General features: G+C 47.5%; 1 protein-coding gene and 1 long non-coding RNA gene across 3 annotated transcripts in view; one reads left to right on the forward strand and one right to left on the reverse strand.

The window, feature by feature from the left end:
• Positions 1–8,525, forward strand: part of LOC121133441 — a 39,076-nt gene extending 30,551 nt beyond the window's left edge. Inside the window, exon 3 of the long non-coding RNA XR_005870280.1 lies at positions 5,758–8,525. This is a non-coding gene — a long non-coding RNA (uncharacterized LOC121133441). The remainder of the gene's footprint in view (positions 1–5,757) is intronic.
• Positions 1–24,516, reverse strand: part of Grik4 (glutamate ionotropic receptor kainate type subunit 4) — a 417,441-nt gene that overhangs the window by 120,077 nt on the left and 272,848 nt on the right. For both annotated transcript variants that reach the window (XM_005069407.4, XM_040729877.1), the window contains exons 7-8: positions 18,716–18,894; positions 14,413–14,466 (exon numbers count right to left, since the gene is read on the reverse strand). In XM_005069407.4, the coding sequence (XP_005069464.1) occupies positions 14,413–14,466; positions 18,716–18,894 (233 nt within the window). The remainder of the gene's footprint in view (positions 1–14,412; positions 14,467–18,715; positions 18,895–24,516) is intronic.

Raw genomic sequence — 24,516 nt, forward strand, 5'->3', positions numbered from 1 at the left:
TTTTCTGATCCCAAAGGCTGGCACAGTGTTGTTCCTCTTTCTTCATGTCTCGGGGTTAGAAGCTCCCACGATCAGGGCCAAGGGCAGACCCCTGGCCAGAGTTCTCCTATCAGACATTTCTGAGCAGCGTTCTGAGCAGAACACACCAGCATTGAGATCAGTCAAATGCCCCCTGCCCTGGGGCAGCTCAAGATTAGGATAATAGTACTCATCTCTCTGGATGAGGAAAATTGTTTAACCACTGTCCAATTGATACTCTTCAGGCTTGTGTTTGTGACAATTGGCCTGGGACAGATAATTGTGACAAAGGTGCTGACTTAGGTACATTGGGGACTCATGTTTTTCCTATGTCCCTGACAGGCTATCCTTGAGAAAGAGTACAAAGTCTTGGAAAGGTCCTTCTGACTCCCAACACCTTCTTCACGAGTGCATAATTTCCTATACTCTTATGACTTTGCTCAAAACGCAAAGTTGTCTGAACAAACGAGACATTAACTGCAGGGATCCTCCAGTTAAAACATGACTCTCCTTCCCTTCATCATATTGATTCTTTAAGACCCATTGGGTGACATCTGCACAGAGAAGCATTCTGTAAATATGCCAGACAACCCAGGGGCTCTTCTTTGATAGCTCTACAACACCTTGTGTTGTGTTTATCACTTGATTATGCCCCAGTGATTTACAATCATCTACTTGGGTTCCTCTCCAGCAGGGCTTCCTCAGAGATCAAACCTTTATTCATTGTTATGACCCTTTGTTGTCACGCTGTCTGTCAAACATTAACGGGGCACAGCGTTCTGTTAATGCCAACCTAGACAAATGTGAGCCACCAGTGAGAAAGCCTCCTCTTGTGACTCCAGTTCTTTGTGAGAACTTAAGCAAGCCACTTTTGTTCTCTAGTTGTTGACTTAATTTCACAATAACCAGGCTTAATTAGATGCTAAACATGACCCAAGAAACTCAGTGCTGTCACTAGTCATTGTTATCTCTACTTTAAGTGGATTTGAAGGGCTCTGAGAAAACACAGGACAGGAATTTCTGGGCAAAAGAGTGTGAGAGATCAAGACAGTGCTTCTCATCCTAGGGGCTTTGGTCAGCTGAGGAAACAGGAGGGACAAGAAAGCCAGATGAGGACACTGGAAGACCCTTGTCATGAAAATCGCTTTAATGAAAAATGAGATGGCTGGGAAAATTCACCCATTCACTACACAGTGTAGCCACCCAAATACATAAAATTAACTGCATTTAAGAAGTGAGATGGGGCAGTGGTGGTACAGGCCTTTAATCCCAGAACTTGGAAGGCAGAGGCAGGCGAATCTCTAACTTCAAGGCCAGCCTGGTCTGCAGAGCGAGTTCCAGGCCAGTCAGGGCTACATAGAAACCCTGTCAAAACAAAAAACAAATTAAGATAATTGAGAGGTTTTTTGGTGATCTAGCCTCTCCCCAGAGGTGGCAGGACTTGTCTAGAATCTTACACAGTTTGCTGTCAGGCACAACCAAGACTAGGCTACTGGCGGCTGATTCCAACTGAGTGCTAGAAAAGCCGTATGCATAGCAGAGGGGCTATAAAACAAGACAACCTTCCATGCTGGCTCTGCCTCTGCCTCTTCCCATCACACTCCTTGCTCTGGCCACCACCTGTGTCATAGCTCACTCTGTCCACAGTCACTCTGGTTCTCATCTCCAGCCCATCCTATAAAGAAACCACGTCTGGAACTCTTCCTCCAAGCTCCTCAAGAAACACTAAATGCTCCCTTCTCTGGACTTCAGGACACGCACATCTTACATTACTAGACTAAGATCTTGGTGAGGCACATCCCCCCTGGGCTACATCAAACTGGACCAAGCGTCTGTGATCAGACACCCAGTGTATAATAGACATTAGCTGAATGAGCATAGTTATGTTCTAGTTTCATTTCTATTGCTGTGATAACATACCATGACAATGAGCAACTTGGGGAAAGAAGGGTTGTTTTTTTTTTTTTTTTTTTACTTAAAATTCCAGGTTATGATCTATCATTGAGGGGAAGTCAAGATAGGAAGTAGAAGCAGGCCCATAGTCAAAAGCAGAAAGAAATGAATGCACAAATCCTTCCTTGTTTGCTTGCTCTTAGTTAGGTTTCTCCTTTCTTACACTGTTCAGGAGCCCCTGCTAGGGAATGGTGCCTCCCACAATGGGCTGGGTCATCCTATACCAATGAATAATGAAGACAATTCCCCATACCGATGTGATCTAAACACTTCCTGACTGAGACTCTCTTCCCAGGTGGTTCTAGGTTGTGTCAAACTATCAGTTGAAACTAACAAGCATGAGTTGATTTCCTGTTTTCCATCAGGAGAATTGCTTAATCATGGCTAGCTAAACATTTTATAACCCTGTAACTTAGATCAAGAACTGTGTTCTACTAACCATCATGAGACAGGCTCTCTTTACCTAGTTCTGACTGTTCTCGAACTTACTATGAAGACTAGACTAGCCTTGAACTCACAGTGCTGCTTCTGCTTCCCACGTGCTGGGATTGAAGGTGTGTGCCACAATGGCCAGCAAAGATTGTATGTGCCAGTTACCTTGGGGAGGAGGGCTTTTTTTGTAATTTTGTCTGATTTGTTTTGTTTTGTTCTGTTTTTCCTGGAACTGAGGACTGAACCCAAGGCTATGCACTTGCTAGGCAAGTGCTCAACCACTGAGCTAAATCCCCAACTCCAATTCTCAAATAAACAAATAAACAAATGACAAAAATAAACCACAACACAAAACCTTAGCTAATGACTCTGGAACCCACTTCTGATTCTCCCTGCCATTGCTCCCTACAAAGGCACCTACATTTCCCAAGCAGTGACTCAGAGCACACATGCAGGACGGTTAGGTACTTTGTAGAACGCCATGCTGGAGTTCCCGCTCCTCCTGGAGAGGCTGTGTGGGCCCAGCAGACATCTGTCACCGCAGCACCTGCCACCTCTCAGACTTGCATTTGGAGGGGGTTGGGGGTGGGGTGAGACGTTCACAGCTCAGACAGACTCACAGGGAGCTTTCACTTCATTATTCTACCCTGAGTTGAAATAAATACTTATTTATTCACCAAAGCATACTGGAATATGCAGAATGGCTCTCCTAAAGGGCTCAATAAAGCTGAAATATGTGTGGACTCTTAATAATTTTACAATAAACTACACTTTAGAATCAATTGCTCTGGCACCAAGAAAGTTGCCCGACTGATGGATTGTGGTGCTGGCTGGCTGGCTGGTTGACTGGTTGGCTGGCTGGTGTGTGTGTGTGTGTGTGTCTGTGTGTGTGTGTGTCTGTGTGTGTCTGTGTCTGTGTTGTACTCTTTTAATGAAAGTGTGAACAATCTGGAAAAAAATTCAGACATCCCAGAAACCATAGTTCTACCGAGGTAAGGCCAGTTGAGACATTTTTTTTCTGATGAGAGCTCCAGAGTTGAGGAAAGCCAGAGGCACTAATCAAGAAAATGAGGTATCAGGGTGGAAATATTCAACTCAGAAGAAGGGGTTGAGAACAGGCAGAAGGAACGAGTAACCAGCCATCAACTGAGGACTAGAAACCTCCACTACTCCTCATGAATGGTTATTATCCCACTTTGACAAAGGGTCTGTGATGATTAATCTTGATTGTCAGTTTGATGGGATTCAAATCATGGAGGAGACAGCCGTGGGGCGTGCCTGTGAGGGTGCTCTGGGGAAACTTGAACTGAGGTGAGACAACCCACTCTGCACAGGGACAGTAGCATCCCCAGTACCAGGTCCTGGGCTGCATGAAAAGGAGAACATGAGTGGAGCCCGGATGTTCAAGTGTTCACCTCTCTCTGCTTCCTGGTTGCAAACGCAATGAGGCCAGCACTTTATGCCCCATCTCCATGTCTTCCTGCCACAGTGGACTCTATCTCGTCACACTTCACTGAAGTAAACCCTTGCTTCCTCAGTTACTTTCCCCCAACATTTTGTTATAGCATTGAGAAGTTACTAACACAGAGTCCGGTGGAGGAGCTGTCACGTGAGCATCTCATGCTCCCTCTCATGTGAGGCCCTGCCCGCTTCTAGGAAACAGTGCCTCCATCCCTGGTGTCATGCGATACTGTGTGGGGCTTTCCAACCTCTCATGCCAGCATGGAGAAAGGGGACAGGAGTTATCTAAAAATGACCTTTCAGATCTAAAGGAGAGGATTTGTTCTGAAGACCCTCGGGTTCTCACTCCAAGAGTCGGGTGCTAGGTTCAGGCCTCCAGAAGCCACAAGACCCAAGAACACCAGGGTATGGTGTGGCCGCCAGCGTCTCTTAATGACATTGAAGACACTAGGTACAGTCAATCACAGCCAGCCTTTAATTCAATCTTCCTTTTGGCATGATCATTCTCAGTGCCAAACCTAGGCCTCAGGTCTTGATATCTCCCACCCTTAGCAGAGCTCCAACTCCTTGGATCCTAAATAAATTACCCTGCTAGGTCCTCATACCCTTAAATCCAAATGTGTCCAGGCTAGGATGAGAGGAAGGGCATGTAAGACTCAGCAGTTGCCTGGGACTGTGTGAGCTACAGATGTACATAGGCATCCTAGAGATGGGATGGGGTGGGAGCCCAGCACTCCCAGGCTGGACTGCAGCCAACGCCCTAGGTTCCTTTTAGCTGGAGAGCTTTTGTGGGACGAGCTGAATTTATTTGGGGTATAAGGAGATGGGCTATCCCCTCTAGCTAGCACAACTAGACCCAGAACTCTACAATGTGAAGAAATAGTCCATTCATCCACGCAATAAGCATTGATTAAGCATCTATTATGCTCTAGTCAGTTACTAGGGGTACACAGATGGACAAGACAGACTTGGTCTGGACTTTATGAAGCTTAGAGCCTGGAGGAGGTAAAGAACTGTAAGCAGGGCTGGTGAGACTGCTCAATGGGTGGGAGTGCTTACTGTTTGAGGACCTGGGTTTGAATATCTAGCATCCATGTATAAATTGAACATGGCCATGTATGCCTGAACCTCAGTGTTCAGATGTTGAGATAGGCAGATCCTGGGAGCTGCCTGGGCAGCCAGCCTAGCTGAAATGGCAAGATCCAGGCTCAACGAGGGTGACCCTGCCTTGAGGGAATAAGGTGAAAAGCAACAGACCAACACATCTGATGTCTTTCTCTGGCCTCTATATGTGAACATGAGTGCATGCATCTGTGTGTGTGTGTGTGTGTGTGTGTGTGTGTGTGTGTGTGTGTGTGTGTGGTATGCACATGCGTGCTTGCATGTGCATGTACACACACATACACAGCTGTGAAAGTGACAGCAGACTCAGCCTAGTGATACATCAGGAAGACTTCAGTGGAAGAGTGACATTTAAATAACACCTGGAAGATGGGCAGGACTGGCTTGCCAAAGAAAGGAGCAGAAGATTGGGATAATGGCATTCACCCTTTCTCCTGGAATTAATTGCCTTCTCTCTGTGTGTCTGCCCTGGCTCCCCTTCCTGTAATAATTTTAGCAATTTCAATTACTTATGGCTAATCTCACTGATAAACCTTTGAAAAATAAATACAAACGCAGGTCTACTTGGCAATAAAAAGAGCCGAGAGGAGGGAGGCCAGCTGTGTATATCTACCCTCCTGAAGCAGGAGAGCCTGGGACAGGACGTGGCAGGGTAATTACTGCAAGGCTTGCTGGGACCTGGCTACAGCTCGTGACAAAAAAGACCTAAACAGAAGCTGCTTCTGTGGGCCACGTGGGGCCTCCGTCCAATGTGTCATTCTCTTTTTACAGGAAAGAGTCCCATCCCCACGACATTGTGAATTGGATTGCTCCCAGTATACAGAGAAACAAGTCCAAGGCTTAGGAAGACCCTAGGAGATAACACGCCATGCAACCCCACAGCATACAGATGGAGCACCTAGGCTCAGCAAGAAGGAATGGCTTGTGGAGACAAAGGGATGACTGAGCGAGACGGTTAAGAGCTAACTGTCTGGCTTTATGTTCTGGCTCCACTATAAGCAAGAGACCAAGTCATTACCAGCCGCGGCTCTTGTAAATGGGAACAAAATAGCTGTTTCTGCTGGAGTTGATGTGAGTCTTACATGAGAAAATAACCACGGTGTAGTGTTTACAGAGCCCTGCATAGAGAAGTCATTCAATAAACAGCAAGTACACTACCTATCACGGTTACCCAGCATCTGTGGCAGGACTAGCCTGGTGTCCCAGTGGCTTCACTGCCAATCCCGGGGCTCCTGCTGGCATAACTATTCCTCTGTAGCATCTCTCTAGACTCCCCCCAGGGAAGAAGTCCGAGGAGCTACTGCCTATAGATGCACCCCACAATGGCAGCAGCATAGAAATGGTGGTGATGACAGAGATCCAGCCTGCCTGTGAGGGTGGAGGCAGCCCAGGCTCCGGGTGCCTGCGATTTCTTGCTTTTCATTGACATTCCACAAGACTCTTGTCTTTATCCGTAAATCTCTGCACTTCTCCCCACCAAGGCAGCAGCTCCCCCCATCGGCCCATCGGCTCCTCACCTGTCTGAGCTCTCTGACAGTAGATTAGGGTGATCTTATCTTCCCTATTATGGAGTGATTGTAGCTCTGGCTGGGTTCATTAGGAGCCGGAGAACCCCTCCAGATTTATTAGTTCAAATCTAGCTTCCTCCATCACATCTTCTCTTCAGACACATCCACCACAGTAGCAGACAGGGCGTTGCCCAGAGCCTTAATTCTTCATGTCCTGTATCCAACTTGCAAGTATCTTGTGAAACAAAGGTTCCTCCAACCACAGCCAAAGCCAGGCTGGAGGACAGAGACTCCATTCTATTCCATTCAGTGGCCAAATCGAGTTATATCCATAACTGGTCTGTGTGCACCCCATCTAGGCAGGCACACTCTAAGCCCCCAGAAACCTTGGTTACCAGGGAGCTAACAGGTGTTAACATCTACTCTTAGGAACAGTTATCCTTTAAACAGACAAGCCAGTTGCTCTTGCAGCATACACAAGAGAGATGTGCAGTGGCAATGAGTAATTCAGCAATGTGGCAGAGATTCCTTGCTAATGACAAAAATCTATTTCCCCTTCATCATAGGCACACAGAAAACTACATTTCCCAGACACCTTTGCAGGGATGTGCAGCCATGTGGTGAGATTTAGTCAACAAAATTGTAAGAAGTGATCTGAACTGCTTCAAGGCTTGACCCATAAATTACTCTGTGTATGAACCTCCATGTTTTTTCCCCACCCCTGGCCTCTTTGGAAGCACATTTATAAACTAGAAGATGCTTGTGACCTAAATGCCCTTATCTGAGGTCATAACTATCAGGGACTCCCTTGTGGAACTTCCAGTAAAAAATGTGCAATCTGCCTTCTATATCTGTGGGATTGACACCATGGATTCATCCAACAGCTGGCTGAAAACAGTCAAGGGACAATTAGGTCTGTGCTGAATATGCACAGATACTTTCCTTGTCACCGTTCCCTAAATGATGCCATATAATAATGATCAGCATTTACATTATAGTAGTATTTATCTAAAGATGGTTTAAAGTATATGGGAGAAAAAGCTACACCATTTAAAGGAGACACTTGAACATCTGCATTTTTTTGGATTATTAACAAAGGGTTTAGAATCCATCCCTTACCCATAGTAAGGGACTACTGTGCTTGCCCTACTGTGTGAAGCTGTGGGGTTTGTGGGTTGATTAGTTGTAGCAGTTAGCACCGTCTCCTGGCTACAATGCCACCTCCAGCTATTTTTAAATTCCTACTAAGAGACTTTAAAGACAGGCATTACCACTATTCACATCTTTACTGATGAAGAAACTCCAAGGAGCCCCCGAGTCCACACAAGTCCCTGAAAGCAACAGAAGCAAGGTTTCCCACATGTCCATCAGGGCTGGGCTCTTAAACAGCAGCTACTTTCTCTTATTACTAAGCTTCTTCATTAGAAGGGCCCTTGACTACACCTGTGGGGTCTTGACTCTGCCAATCTGCAAACTCTAACTAGAGAGAATAGGCATACAACACTTCCCACCCACCAGAATGGCTCTTATTAAAAAGTGAAAAATCAGAAACATTGGCAAGGTTGTAGTGAAAGTCAAACCCTTGAACATTGCTAGTGGGAATGAAATGTGGTGCAATCATTCTAGAAAACAGTTTGGCAATTTCCCAATAAATTAAAATGTGATGGCTGTCTAGGTCAGTGAGTTCTCTCCTTAGGAACATACCCAGAAGGAGGAAGCAGAAACTGGGACAGATATTTGCACACCCATGTTCATGGGACTATTAGCCATAATACCAAGCAATTCGCGGACTCGCTGATGGGTTAATGGATATGCAAAATGCACCATAGTATATTATTCAGCTTGAAGGAGGATGAACCTTAAAGACACTGATCTACATCAAATAAGCCAGACACAAAGGATAAATACTGTATGATTTCATTTTCATTGTAGCACAGAGTCATGTTCACAGAAAGAATGTAGATGTGTGTTGGGGATCAGGGGAGGGCTGGGAGGAGAAGGGGACCAGAGCATCTGTGTAATAAGTACAGAGCTTTGCTTTGGGAAGACGGAAAACACTGTAGAGATGGAGGATGATGATGGCGACACAAAAATGCAAAAATGCCACACTGAAGATGGCTAACATGGTAACTTTTACTATGAGTATTTTTTATCATAATAGAAAGATAGGGTTTTTTGTTGAAAAAAATGAAACAAAATTTTCTGACACATGGTACAATATGGATGTACCTAGAAAATGTTACACCGAGTGAAATAAGCCGGTCAGGATGAAGTGAGTCACCTACAAGAGGTGACTTCACAGGCAGGAGAGAAGAACAGAAGTTGTCCTGGCTGGGGGAGAAGGGACAGGAGCTACTATTTTTGGATTTCCTTGGGTTTTAGAAATGGTGGTGATGGCTTATATATGGGAATATGTCAACACCACTGAATTGCAAACTTAAAAAATATTTAAAATGGAAAATTTGATGTTATATATCCTTTTCCTCAGGAAAAAACACGTAGGAAGGAAGCATAGAAGAGAGAGGAGAGACGGCTGAGTGGCTTCTAAACCAGGGCAGGCTCCAGTTCTCCAGTTCACTTTGCACGGCGATTTTGTTTGCTCTGCTTTGCCCATTGCTTGGACCATGATTGCTCACTTCAGCCTACCTCCTACCTGTCCTGCGGCCCGGCCTTGCTTCCTCCTTCCACAGTCATCACCTCTGTCCATGCGCACCCCTGGCTTTCTGTGACTTCTCATATGTTGTGATCTGAGCCCCCTGAGCCAACCCTGTGCCCCAGGGGTCCCACAGCGTCCAGGTGCTAATCCCACCTACTAAGTCCTACCTACTGAGTCAAGAGTCCCCTGAAACTGACTCTTGACTCATCAGAACCATGAGTGGGGACAAGAAGTTGCTTCACTGGTTGATCAAACCACCAATCTGAGCACCCCCAAATCCATCTTGAAATTGATGCAAGAATGAAAGTCCCCTTGCTGTGTGCTGTGACTTAGCACTGTAAGCATCCAAATACTTCTGGTCACTAAGCTGCTATTCTGGCCAGAGCAGGGGCACTGTCCCAAACACAGGCCTCCAGTTTAAGTGTCTGTCCCTCTGTCACTGAGCTAGGCTTCCCCTGGATCCATCAGCCCAGCTTCTAAACCATAGACTGGTTCTGATGAAGCCAAGAGTGGCCTCGTTTTTTTTTTTTTCCTGGCTCAGCAACACTTCCTACATCGATTCCTCCACGCCACTCAAAATTTAAGGTTGGCACGCACACTCTCCCCAGTGTCCAGGCCCTAAGTAAGAAAGAAACTGAGCTTTGTATAACATGAACAGGGTTCAGTGAATTGATAGCTTAATGTTTAATTTATGACTGGTCATTTTGTCCCAACTCTTACTATAGGTAATCAACAGATTGAACCAAAGCTTTCAGTTTAATTCATTTATTACAGATGCCCTATGTCAATCAGTGTTCTTAACACCTGGATGGAACTGAGGCACAGGGACCTGGTCAATACTCAGCAATTACTGATGCACACACAAACATCCTTCAACGGCAAGTACGCTCATGGGTAATAACTGAACTACTGGGCTGTGTTCATTCTCTGGAAACAAAACAGTATTTTAGGGATCGTTCTTTAGGAAGTAAAATATGTGTTTCCCGTTCCTTTTAATCCACCAGAAGCAAAGCCAAGACTCTTTGCAATAATAACTCCCTTTATTAAACTCATATTGTGAGCCAGTTGCTCTCCTGAGCTAGGTACAGGGCCCACTGACAGAAGAGGTCACCAGAGCTCAGAGAAGTTAAGTTGTCTGCACAGGTAGCTGCTTGCACTAGAAGGTTAAAGGCCTGTCTATCAATACCCAGTCTGGGTCTTTTCCAGTTCTCCATGCTCGCACTAGAAGGTTAAAGGCCTGCCTATCAATACCCAGCCTGGGTCTTTTCCAGTTCTCCATGCTGGTTTTCAGGAGGCAGATCTGAGAACTCACATCGCTGTAGCAGAGGCCAGAGAGAAGAGTGAGATGGGGGTTCCCTGGCGACCTGAGAGAGGGAGTGAGAAAGAAGGAAAGCCAGGTGCATCGGTGTGGAGGACGGAGATAGAGAACGCTGCTCTACTTCCAAACTCCAAAAACTCCATGTCTGGCCCTAAAACAATGTTTTACTCCTACTGGACCTGCTCCTGCTGGAAAGCCAAGGCACTAATGAGAAGCTTCCAGAACATTCTCTCACTGATTGATATCTGCAGTGTTCCTACTTCTGTTTTTCTTGACTGTTTCCCAGGCAGCATCCCTCAAATGATGAGATGTCTGTTTCCCGCCTTGGAAACTCACAGTCAGACATGAGTCCTGTTAATTTCAGGTGCAAAGGACTCTGACTGAGGCAGAGCACAGAGCTATTCTCGAGCCATGCCCACCAACAAGGAGGAATGCTCTGAGCAGCAAAAGCATCCTCCTGCTATGTAAAACAATACAGCTCCTTGGGGGCACAGAAGGTTTTGCATATACTCATTGCATCTGCATAGCAACATCATGAGGTTGTTATCTCCAAAATGAGAAAATGGGGGCCCTGAGAGCCTGTGCAGCCCACCTAAAGTCACCCCGTGAGGACAAGGAACAATGAGGACTTGGTACCTGCGGCTCCTGATTTGACAGTGCATTTTTTTCCAACTAGAGAACATTGTCACCCTCCAAGAAGAGAGAAGGATGATACACAGTATGGTGGATGCTGTCTTCCTAAACACCCAAGTCAGCAACCCCATCTATTTCAGACTACTGCCGGGGAAACTCCTTCCTTCTTCTGTTTGCTGAGTGGTTCCAGACATGGAGGTGCCCAGCTCCATCCTTAGCTGCTGCTGCTGCCTGATGCAAGGTGCCTCCCTGGCAGGCTGGCACAATGCAGACAACCTCACCCCTCATTCGCCTGCCTTTCTTCCCTCCCCTCTCCGTTCCCATCCCCACCCTGCTCACAGGAGGAAGCACTGTACTTTAATCTCTTTCCTCTCCTGCCAGCTTGCCCAGGCTGCCCCAGATGCCTCCTCTCCTAAAGCAAACCCATTTGCATTGCTGTGGGAATAGCCTAATCCTCTTCTCCCCTTTTACATGTTAATTCTCTGATTTACAGCTGCAGTGTTAGATAGAAAGAAAAAAAAAACAAAAAACCAAGCATGGCAAACAAAGGAATTCACTTCATTCTATTTTACATTTTGAGGGGGGTGGGAGGGCTTCTGGGGTGCTGGTGATATTCTATTTCTGGATGTAGAGGCTGCTTACACAGGTGTGCTCTCTTGGAGACAGCTCTTTGCTCTATGCATATATAATATGCATGGCGTTTTGTAAGCACACCAGACTTCAATAAACAATCCCATGGGCTAAGCGTTGTGGCACACACCTGTAATCCCAGCACTCAGGAGGCTGAGACAGGAGGATTATCATGAATTCTGAGGCCAGCCTGTGCTACAAAAGTAAAACCAGATATAACAAACCCCAATGTTAACTATAAGTCATCTTTAATGAGCCAACCACATACTCTCAAGTCCAAGCCATGGGGAACAACTTCCTGGCAAACCCTGGTGGAGGGAGACCCTGTGCCAGAAGGAAGGGATTGCTTCATTCCTTTACAGGCTTTCAGTTCTGGAAATTTGGCCCACCAAGTCACAGGGCTTGCTAGTAGGAGCCTCTACGGGCTGAGTCATCTAGCCAGGCCCAGGCTTGGTTTCTTATTCCAGTTTCAATCCCTCATTCCTGGCCAGTACCTGATTTACAAGAACTACTCAAAAGGGGTCACATCTGGATGAAGGGGGTACCTAGAAACATTGTTTGAATGTAAGCTCTTCCTCAGAGCTCTTGTGTTTGAACACTCGGTCCCTGGCCAATACTGCTTAGGGAAGTTGTGCAGTCCCTGAGAGGTGGGGAGTCTAGCCGGAAGAAGTAGCTCACTGAGGGCTGGGCCCTATGGATTACAGCCTGGCCCGACTTCCAGCAGGATCTCACTCTTTTGGTTGATCTTTGGAAAAACAGGTTGTGCTGCAAAGCTCCACCTCTCCACCCTGAGTTCCAGACACCATGCCTTCACCACCATGATGGACTGTCCCCTCCAATGGTGAGCCACAATAAACCCATCCTCTGTTAAGCTGCTGTTTCTCAGGCATTTGGTCACAGCAGTGAGAAAAGTCATGATTACCCCCCAGTCAAGGATGCATAAAATAATATAAACTTCCATGATAGCATGCTGAGGATAATCAAAATACCTCCCAGCCTGTGAGCAGTTAACTGAGCAAACTGTGGTACAAGTAAACCCCAGAGCCTACCCAGCAGTAAAGATGCCACCACCCAGATGGGTTCCCAGGGCTCTCCACCATGTGAACATGTCAGCCACAGAAGGTCACACACTGTATCACTTCCCTCAAACTATAAAGTTGGAAAAATGGGGTTAGGTCAGTGGCTTCTAAGGATTAGAGATGGTAGGAAGGGGTGTGGCAGTGGCAGGTATGACCATAGAAAAGTGGCATAAGGTAAGTCTTGTGCAGGTCAAGTTGGTAAACAAATGTATGCAGCTAGCTTTACAACTTCTTAGAAATCTTATCATTTATTCTTAAATTAAAACTTGTACATTTTTAAAGATCTTATTTTTAATTATACGTTTTTGTGTGTTAGTGTGGGCATGTGAGTGTAGATGCCTTCAGAGGCCAGAAGAGGGCACCAGAGCCCCTGGAGCTTAGATACAGGCGGTTGTGAGTCACCCATGTGGGTGCCAAACTTGGGGCCTCTGCAAAACCAATATGTGCTCTTAAGCTCTGAGCTATCACTCCATCACTACTAAAGAACTGACTACACACACACACACACACACACACACACACCACACACACACACACACACTACACACACACACACCACATATACCACACACACACACACACATGCGCCCGCACGCGCAGTTAAGGCCTACAAGGCGGAGAGATGAGCCAACCTGGAGTCTGCCTTGCCCTGGCAGAGGTCCTGATCATTCTTAGCCAATGAGGGACCACCATGTGATGACAACAGCTTGGAAAGCCTGTGTGCTGTGAGGGCATATAAGGTGCCCCCGTTGGTAAATAAGTGAGTCTGCTGTTTGCTGTTTCCCTTCTACCTGACTCCAGGCTCCAGGTGTCTTTGCAGGTGACACTCTCATCCCCTCCCCTGAGGGAGCCATTAGGACCTAGCACACACTTCTGTCTGTCTGTCTGTCTGTCTGTCTGTCTGTCTGTCTGTCTCTCTCTCTCTCTCTCTCTGTTTCTCTCATATGTATATCATATATACCTCAATAGTTTTCACATTCTTAAGTCTTCACACTTTTAAAATGCTTCCACGTATGTTGTCACATAACTTGACAACAAGCCAGTGATATAGCCATTCAGGTTCCTGTTCAAGACAAGCACAGCACGCACCACTCGGCTTTGTTGAAGGACACATGGCTAGTATTTTGGCAATGCTAGTACTCAAATCAATAAATTCAATAAAATTCCAGTTTTCTCATCTGTAAAATAAGGGCTTTAGTTAGGATGACTTGGGGGGGAGGATACAGTTGGTTATACCACCATCAGATACGCCTTAACTTTCCTCCTTCTGAGTTATCATGGTGGTTGTGGGCCAGACGCTGTACCCACTGAGAAGGCTTATCCATCACACAGTTTTCCCAAGGAATCCATGATACAAAACCAGTGACATTAGATGGGGGCATCAGAGCCTCCAAATCCCTGTTCTCCAAGAGCTAAAGTGTTGGCATAAGGATCCCACTAGGCTTCTGGATCTTGTGTCATCACGATGCTCAGACACTATGTTGGTTTTTGCTTCTTTTGCCTCCCTTTCCCCACGAGCCATCTTTTAGACATCATCCCATTATGCCCCACTAACCCTGGCTGACACTATGCTAGGGGAGTGGGGCTGTGAAAATGCCTTACCAGATTAGTGAAGATGTATGTGTAATAGGCTGACACCATCCCCAGCTCAGCTGCCTGCAACGCAAAGAGAAGGCGATTAGACAGAGAAACTCCTGGAAGCCTAGGAGCAGTAGGGTGCCAAGTCTACTATTTATCTGGCCCACTAACCCTCAGCCCAAAGCAGAGCAGAAATCTTGACTGGTTTTCAAGTGGCCCTGGATGTTAGAGGATGACAGACAGAATCATTAGCGATAGAGCTCACCCCCTCCCCACCCTGAGACACTCGCATATCTGGTGTTCACACTCCCACAAATAGGACTGAGTATTGCAGGAGCCAGAATGGACTTAAGGGAAATGAAGCAAATAAAGAACACACTACAATAATCTCCATGACTCCTAACAACATTGGCTAAGGTTTACCTACTGTTCAGTCCGTGCCTGGTACTCTAAAGCCTTCTATATGGGCTAACCAAAGGGGGCAAGCACTATTTTCCTTCCATGAATCCCATTTTCCAGCAAAGGAAACTGGTACAACTGTAGCTAAGTCACTTGTATGAGATCACATGTATCTTAAGTCCAAAGCTTTTACCCAAACCATACTTTCCTCATGGACCACAAGCTTGCTGAAAGTGCATACTCAGCACTCTTAGGGACTGTGAGTAGGCTTATGGAGCATGCCCAAACGAACCCTGCCTCTGTCAGAATGCAGATGAGACCTGAGACTGTATCTGCAGCCATGTGGAGATCAAGTGAATAATTTGCAAACTTGATTCCTTTATTCCTGCAAAGGAACAAGTTGCCCGTGACATGCCTCACCCTTGATCAGCGCATAGTAGTGTGGTGTCATACCATAGCTGAGAACTGTGGTTTTGAAACAGCCTCCCTTTTGTCTTATCTCTGGAGCCGTCATAAACACCCCTAACCAACCTTCCCTGTCAGTGTGCCTGGCTTTGAGTGTGACAGGTGATATAGAAACCGACAAGAAGATCAGGTAAGTAATGAGCCTGGCTCTCTCTGGGGTCCTCATCCCTCCTGACAGTCCGTTAGATTTTCATAATATATCCTGCAGCCCCGGAGCCACTGGGAGATGGCTCTTGTCATGACTATTGTGGTGGAGGAGGAGAGAAACAAGAGCAGGATAATTGCATTTTCCTCTTTCTCTCCCTAGAACTCAAATAACTTTGTGAGCATTCTTAGCTTTGCGTCTCCCCAGCTACTTGATGTTCAGGATACACTGATATCAACACGGTCCCGACGGGCATCTGAAGTGCAAAAGGCCTTGGTGGCAAGACTGAGATCGTGTCAGGCTGTAGTGGCATGCACAGTTTCCATGGGCTCCTTCTCCCTTTAACACTTCCTTCCCCTACTCTCAAGACAGGCAAGATGTCACCCTCCGTCCACACCCTACCACACATTTTCAAGACAGGCAAGATGTCACCCTCCGTCCACACCCTTCCACACACTCTCAAGACAGGCAGGATGCTAGTCTCCATCCACACCCTTCCACATACTCTCACATGTTTATTATGAGAGGGTCCACTGCCCCAGACACTGCCTAGACCCACACGAGCTACTGTTGCTGGGCATGCAGCCAGGAGCAGGCTAAGGGGCACAGTCAGAAGTTAAAATCCATTTTGTGAAACCTGCTGTCCTAGAGATAAAAGACAAGAGATCCTAGGTTTTTAAGACATGAATTCTGGGTAAACATGGAGTTCGTTGCCGGAACAGCCACTCAATAAAGTAGGGGATTACTGTGCAAAGCCTCTTGAAATCAAGAAGCTGCCAAGAGCTGCCAACCAGAGCATGGCTCCCAGGTGCACAGCACGGCTCCAAAAAGCCCCTGAGAGCCCCCAGAAAGAGGAACATGGAGTCCCACAGAAGCCCAAGGATAAAGGTCAGGCTTGCCTGAGAGACTGCCTGCCTGTGGCTACCAGGATTCATGTGGGAAACAAGGGAACCAGTTTCTCCAAAGCATACCTGCTAATCGATCAGTTGGGCTGTAAAAATGTAAGAGTGTCGGTAGAAAGGGGGGTTACAAAGGATGGCCACATGGCGCCCAGAACAGCTGTCTGCTAATGGGGATCGTTATAGACAATTGCCCTCGGAAGTATGATGTAATAAGTAAATACATCCATCCATCCCAGAGTCACCTCCTCCTGCAGAAAAGCCCTAAGAACTGGGAGAACACAAGTTATGTTTAAAGGAACCTCCCAGTACTGGCAAAGGAGCACTGTGTGCCACTTCTGAGCATGTAAACGGTTAAGAGTGGCAAGTCATCTCAAACTCCTTCAGAGCGTGTATGGCTTGAACTTGGCATTCCTTTTTGAGAAGCATATGCTAAAGAAATATGCATGAATGCACGTGCAGAAGGATTTATGTATGAAGATGTGTGCCCTCACATTATTTATCATAGCAGAAGATTGGAAACAACCTGTTTCTACAAGGATGAAGGGCGGTTAAATAAATTATGGGGCATCGGCATGATAGGAAATGATACAGCCACTAAAATATTTGTAGAGAAATATTTAATGACATGAAAAAATGCATGATGCATAGTTGAGCAAAGAGAATAGCTGCTTACAGAAAGTTTTAAGCAGTGTGGGGAAAACTGGGGCATGTCTGAAGCAGAAAGAATACACGTTAAAATTTGAGGAAAGGTTAAGGCTGGGCGATGGGTTGTGAGTGCCATTTATTTTCTTCTCTGTACTTTTTGGAAAATCTCAACAATGAATTCAGAATGTTAGTGGGGTGGGAGGGCTGGGGGACATCAATTTGCTAGGCCAGGAGTCAGGGAACACTCTTGGAAAGTGCTCTCCACAGGGATGCTGGGAGGACTTCTGTTTTCTCAGCTGAAGCTCTTACCCCTAAAGATGACCCCTGAGCCTACTTCTCTCATCCCCTGAAACCTACAGAAGCCTTTTCATTCCCAATGACATCACTGATCATATCTCCAGATGTGAGAAGGAAGAGAAAAAGGACAAAAAGAGGTGTGTGACTATGTGTGCATTTAAGTGTGTGTATGCCTATGTCTCTATTGGGTGTGACTGTGTTTATGTGTGTGTGTATCTGTATGTGTCTCTCCGTGTATATGTCTGTTAGAGTATCTTTGTGTTCATGTCTCTGTGTATTTTTTCTGAGTGTGTATGTCTGTGTGTGTTTGTGTCCTTCAGTGTGTGTCTGTGTGAGTATATGTGTGTGTTCAAGTGTTCTTTCGTAAGTTGAGTGCTCATAGACAGATGTGGTTTTCGTGCTGTGGAAAATTACTATAGCAACAGGCTGAAGGGAAAGCCCTGGGTACCGAGAAACCTCATTCAAATATCTTACTAACTCTCAGATTTAGGAGGTAAAAAGACCTGGGCAAGGGAGGAAGGGAAGAAAGAGGCAGAAAAGAGTGTTTTCGGGTTCAGCACAGCCAGGCAGAAGTTAACGAGGAGCCTGGCTACCCCATTGGAAGATGGCAGGGTGTATTTAAATGTGCAATTAAAATAGCATTAAGAGAGGTCAATGTGTCTGAGCACTTATGGGGACTGCTGAGGAGCCAAGAGCCTAGAGCAAGGCTTGCCCTCTGAAACACATGCTTAGCCCAGGGACTGGCGCAAGGTGGCACCTCAATAGTCCAGCCATTTCTAGCTGTCCATGTGACCCTAATCACCTCTCTCTCTCTCTCTCTCTCTCTCTCTCTCTCTCTCTCTCTCTCTCTCTCTCTCTCTCTCTCTCTCTCTCTCTGGAACCCACCTCTCTGACAAAGTAAGTCCACGTGCCTATGTCTGCTTGGCCATCATTCTAGGGCATCGCAAACCCTAATAGAAAGTGCCTGCCCTGGGGAGGAGAGCAAGCTAGGTGTGTTCAGCCCTAGTTCCCAAAGGGCTGGTCTCTGACAGCTGCTTACCTCCCAGGGCCCCGGCTTCATCACCTGCACGATGGAGACAACAACACACCCATCTCACATCACCTCGGAAAGGACTGTGCTGTGAAATGACAGGGAGGCACTTTGCAAACCGTTGAAACTCTGTCGGGGCTGAGGACAGGCTGACACTTGGCACCACACGTGAGTACAGGGTCTGACAAGTGGCCTCCACCAGAGCCTCTCAAATCTGACTCTAGGTCTGGCTGGTCTCTCAGCCCCACCAGGTGCTAAGTGTTTCTGAGTGGCACCATCATCCTGCTTTCTCTTTGGAGGGACCGGTGTCCATGGAAACAGAAGCAGACAGAGGGGATCAGCATTCAGAACCAACCCAGGACCAAGGAACAACCATAGCTGAAGTCAGGAAAGGCAGGGAGGGTGCACAACGCTCCCCAGCGCCCACCCCAGCCGGTCTCCCACCTTCAGGAGGATGGTGTGGGACATGGAGGCGTTGGCATGGATGATGATGGTAGCTGTCTTGTCGTCCCGGATCTCCTTGAGGAGCGGAGTGGGGTCCCGCGTGTCATCCAGCATCCGGACCGAGAGTGTGTCCTTGGAGATAAGGAATTGCCGGAGCAGCTTCTCCAGGTTTAAAAGGCCTGGAAGGGGAAAAGGAGGAAGGCCCTTAGGATCTGCAGAGCTGCCTCCACAGATGCTCGGGCAAACAGTGAGGCACCTCAGGCTGGAGGCAGCTCAGAGCCAGTGCTAGAGATGTCTTAAAACCCCAAGCAGGTTTCTCCGCCTCTTGGGCTTCAGTTATGCCATCTAACTATGAGCAGTACCCAGAAGCTCCCACAGCTCCCCAGTAGTCCTCCACTTTCAGAGTAGAACATGTGGGCCCTGCAGGACTGCAGTGCAAGGTAAAAGAGCCTGCAGTGCTTCCCTTGAATCATTGTGCCCAGTAACTGAGAACTTGATCTGAGACCACTAGCACTAAGTCTCTTGCCCTGCTTCCAGAACCTTCCCTTGTAGCCAGCTGTCTAGGTCTCAGTCCCTTTTCCATGAAGGACGAGTCCTAACAACAAGCGGTTCCCAGGGCTGTGCAGTGTTAAACCATGCACTGTAAAGCTCTTCCGGCTCAAAAGATCTAGAAGTGTTTCATCAAACTCCATCAAGGAAAGCCTTTGTTTCCATTCTAACAGTGGCGAAGCAGTTCCCTCAAGATCCTGGGGCCCAGGAAAGAGTCTTAGCAAACCTCTTTGAACTCCTCAGAGCTCTGTGGCTGCTATAAGACAAGGTATCACCATGATGATAACAGAAAGGGCTTTGAACAGCAGCAAGCCTGGGCTCAGAAACAAATGACAAAGGGGGATCCTGAGCTAAGGATCCTCCTCTCCCGCTCTCCCACCCCCAGCTAGTCGACGCTAGGGGTCTTGGTGGGAAGAAACAATCCAGAGCAAGGTCACTGAGACTAGCGGGCTTTAACTCTGTCTGTCCCTGCCCAGGCAGGCCATGGGGAGGGCAGATGTGTGGCAGGAGGGCCATCTCCCCAGAGCCAGTAGTCTTGAGTCTGGTGGGAAGGTACCTGCAGGCATTTGCTCACAAAGCAATGACAGGAGTAACATTTATCAAACCTTATTATGCTCTGGTTAATGTACTAAAATTCTTACACGGCTTATCTTATGTAAGTCTTCATAACAAGACAGTAAAGTATTAAAATCTCCAGGTTCCAAGGAGGATGGGAGGCAAGAGGTAAGGAATGCACCTCACTCTGTGGGCGGTCACGATTTTCTACCACTCTAGGTTCCCTGTGCTGCTGGTTTTGGCACTGGCTAAATAATTCAGAGGTGCCCCTGAAGAGCCTCCATCCACTCTTCATAGACAGATGCTGCGACTTGCCCCGTCACATGTGGGAAGGACACAGCTGGGACTAGATTTCCCACTTTCTGATCTCCACCCAACTCTCTTGGGACAAAGCAAGTGGCAGTGGGTACTGTGTCTACACAGCACCCCAGAGACATGGACATGCATCTGGGGACTTAAGTGAGGGAAACCAACACTTGGTGTGTTTGTGTTTGTTTTTAACAACAAGAAAGAGTGTTCTTTTGTTTTATTTTCAAACAAGCAGCCAGAGTGGGAGCTTGATGGAGGAGGAAGCCTGGGAAGGTGTAACCCATTTTCCTGCTCCCTGTCTTGAGAAAGTTCTTCAGGGAGCTGGGGACTGCCTAGTGAGAGAGACAGAGAGTTGGAATAACTTGTTTCACAAATGAGGGCCACATGGTGGGTTTGAAAGACAATGGCACACATGGGCTCATATGTTTGAATTCTCGTCCCCTAGTTGATGGGACAGCTTTGGAAGGACTGGAAGGTGTGGCCTTAGTGGAGGAGGTGCGTCACTGGCTGGCGGGGGGAGGGGGGGGCTCTATGTACACAAACAGCAGGTGCACACAGTGGCTTGTGCCCTGGGAGCTTAGGTAAGTGAAATGAAGAGTGAAATCGAGTCACATTCCTGCTTTGTATAGTGGCCTGAATGGATTGGGACTTCTTTGGGACCGGCCTCCTTTTGTCCCAGCTGCAGGGTGAAGAGAGAAGGTGCTTCCCCCTCCTCTGAAGTGACAACAGAGGCGAGCCCCCGTCAGACAAAGACTTGAACTTCTGACCCAAAGGGCACCATTTGCACCAGGAGGTCAGGGTAGAGGGCACGAAGTCTTGGTCAGATCCTGGACATGGGGTGATCACTGATGCCAGAGGGATTAAAATTCAGAAGTTGAATGAACCCCAAGGCCTGATCTGAAAATATTTGAAGCCTGGCTACAAAGAGGCTAACCGCCCCCCAACCCTTCTGTATCAGGTGGGCAGTGCCATTCAGTGGAGTGAGATCAGGAGGCCCACGGGGTGGCACCAGGGCTGTGGGCAGGATGATGGTGTCTGACACAGGCATCTCAGGGACCCTTCATCCCTTTTATCCTGGCAGGTGCACTGGGCTCTTGGGGAATAAGCTCCCCAGGCAGCTGACACACAGGAGACCCTGCTCCAATCAATCTGTGGCCACTGACTCCGTGGCTCCCCTGCTGCCCTTCAAACAAGAACAGGACATTTCCTCTACTTCACCCCACATTCTGTGTGCTGAGCAGGAGGACTAGACACAGGGCAGTGAGCACCCCTGAAGGTGTGTACCCACCCCTGACCACCCATCAGAAAGTCAGCCCTTCCCCCACCTGGAATGGCAAAAATGAGCACAATGTTGAGGCTTGAACAGGACTCAAACACGGCAAGGGAGTCAGTGAGACAATGTCCCCAGCCCATTATGTCTTGCATGCCCGGGAAGCCAGGGGAAAGGTTATCCTGTAGAGTAAAGCAGCACCAAGGCATCAGTCACCCAGAAGGGGCTCCACGAACCTTGTTAGCCTCTCCTAAACATGTCTCCTTTTTCTCTATGTTCACCCATTTTCTCCCTTCCCCAACACTTGCAGTAACGATCACCCAGCCCCTAAAACATAGCCCCTGCTGATAAATCACATAAAGTATTTGCCAGCATACATAGTCCCCTGAATTTTCAAGGCATTCTATCCTGATAAGGTCATTGTCAGCTGGAACTACTCTGATCTGAGAACCCACTGCATGCATTGCCACTGGAACACGACGGCTTAGCAACACCACGCACAGCACCCTCTAGTGTCGGGGTTTCCCCCTTATGACCGCATGACTTCTGTCACTGCCCAGCATCCCAAGAAAGTGTAGGAACTAATACCATTAGCCAGGGAAAGGATCCAAATCAAACTTTTAAGTGTGGTAAGTATGCAGGGGGGGGAGGAGGCATTTATGTCAAGTGTCTTCCTCAATCTCTTTCTGCCTCACTTGTTGAGGCAGAGCCTCTCCTTGGACAGAAGCTCACTGATTCAGCTAGGCTGATGCCCAGCAAGCCCAGGGTTTCTCCTGTTTTTACCTCCCTAGCCCTGAGATTGCAAAACACACGCCACTACTCCCAATTTGTATGTGGGTGCTGGGAACCCAAACTCAGGTCTTCACACATGTGTGGCGGTGCTTTACCCATGGAGTCATCTGAAAAGCCCCTCAAGAATGTTTTCCACTGATGCTGCATTGCCTTTGCACAATGGTAAAGGTAAGAAAAACGTAAGTCAGATCGTGTAAGTCAGGGCCATGCAGCTACAATACTGTATACCTGAATGATTTCCCCCGGGAAAGGCAGGGAACCCTTTCTCTGCATATCCCCAGTAAGGGCAGGTGCACCATAATTGTTGGACTGAACTGAATCAGCAACTGGGAGAAGTAACTCTGAGGCCAGGGGAGCAGCAGTGCCTGGCTAGACCTGCCACATCATCACCAAGCAAGCTGCATGAAGGAAGGGAGGTGGCAGTGGGAAAGGCAATCAGAAGACAAGCTTGGCCACAGAAGCTTCAGGAGTGTGACATCATAGGGAGACAGGCTTGTTCACACTGGGGAAGCATCTTCCATTTCACTGTCTGAAGATGCCACGGACTGCACATGTGGCAGTTCCGCTCCCCACCACTGGAGGCAAAGGAGCCCTGGGAAGGCCCTTGTGTGGACCACTGTCTAGGGAATTAAACCATGGATGGGATGTGCACACAGGAAAAGGGGATGTATTTCCAGTTCAGGGAGTCTCTGATTCTGAAAATCCAAAAACAGGATTCTTTTTTAAAAAAGTTTAAATTAATTTTGTATGTGTGTGTGCATGCGAGCTTGTGTGTGTGTTCATACCCATGTGCACACACTTGCTCATGTGAAGGTTTAGAAAACACTTTCCAGAATCAGTTCTTTTTTCCACTGTACAGGTTCCGGGGTTAAAGCTCAGGTTGTCATGTTTGGTGGTAAGCACATCAACCTGCTGAGCCATCTTGAAGGTCCCAGAAGTTGGTACTTTTGGTTCCGGGCAGCAGGAGATTTGCGGAAGAGAAAGCATGCTCATTGCCATTCTTCTCAAATCTCTGTTCTAGAACGAAGGATTTACCAAGCACAACTGCCTTCACAGGGGTTAAACTCTGCTCTGTCTTCAGGCTTCCACCACCCCCACCCCAGTCTTTGTCTCTTGTAGGGTGGGGACAAGATGCTGGCCCTGCAGCAGGCATGCCTGTCAAGGCTGAGCTGAGGAGCCTGGGGAACCCATTAGTCTCGGTCAGGATCAAAGTGGATCAATGTGGAGCCCAATAGGCAGCTTCTCCAGGAGGAAGGGTATAGGCTGGTTTCCAGAACTGGAAGGCAAGGGCCCCAGGGTCGAAGGGAGGATATCAAAGCTGTGCCAGTGTTGGTTACAGCCTCAGAACAAGGACAGAGGTGCTTGAATGATGCCTTTGCACGGGACACAGAAGACCCCATACCAAAATCTTAAAACAGGCTGGGGAGAAGGGTTATTAAAGTGTTGCCATACAAGCATAGAAGCCTGGTTTTGATCTTCAACACTCTGAAAAGCCAGGTGTGGTGGCAAGTGCTTGTGACTCAGTGATTGGTGGAGGGCAGACTCAGAGGGACAGGTAGTTCCTGGTGTTTCCATGGGCACACGGACATCCAGTTTCAGTCCCAGACAGACAGACAGACAGACAGATAGACAGACAAACAGATAGATAGATAAAGTGAAGGGCTGGCAGGATGACTCATCAGGTGAGGGTGCTTGCTGCCTAGTAGTAGCCTTAGTTTGATCCCTAGGACCAATGTGGTCCAGCTCCTACAAGTTGTTCTGTGATGTACACACACTCACTCACTCAAACACACACACACACACACACACACACACACACACAAATAAATAAATAAATAAATATACTCAAGGAAAAAATAAAGTAGAGTAAGGAAGACATCTAAACATCAACATCTGGCTTCCACATGCCCAAGCACACCCACACACACACACTACACACACACACACACACACTACACACACACACACTACACACACACACACCACACACACACACACCACACACACACACACACCACACACACGCACACGCACACACACACACCACACACACACACACCACACACACACACTACACACACACACTACACACACACACCACACACACACACGCACACGCACACACACATGCACACACACACACTACACACACACACACACTACACACACACACACACTACACACACACACACCCCACACACACACCACACACACACACACACACACACGCACACACACACACACCACACACACACACCACACACACACGCACACACACACCACACACACACACACCACACACACACACTACACACACACACACACT

The sequence above is a fragment of the Mesocricetus auratus genome, unplaced genomic scaffold, assembly GCF_017639785.1.
Source record: "Mesocricetus auratus isolate SY011 unplaced genomic scaffold, BCM_Maur_2.0 Super-Scaffold_100022, whole genome shotgun sequence".
Classification (NCBI taxonomy): domain Eukaryota; kingdom Metazoa; phylum Chordata; class Mammalia; order Rodentia; family Cricetidae; genus Mesocricetus; species Mesocricetus auratus.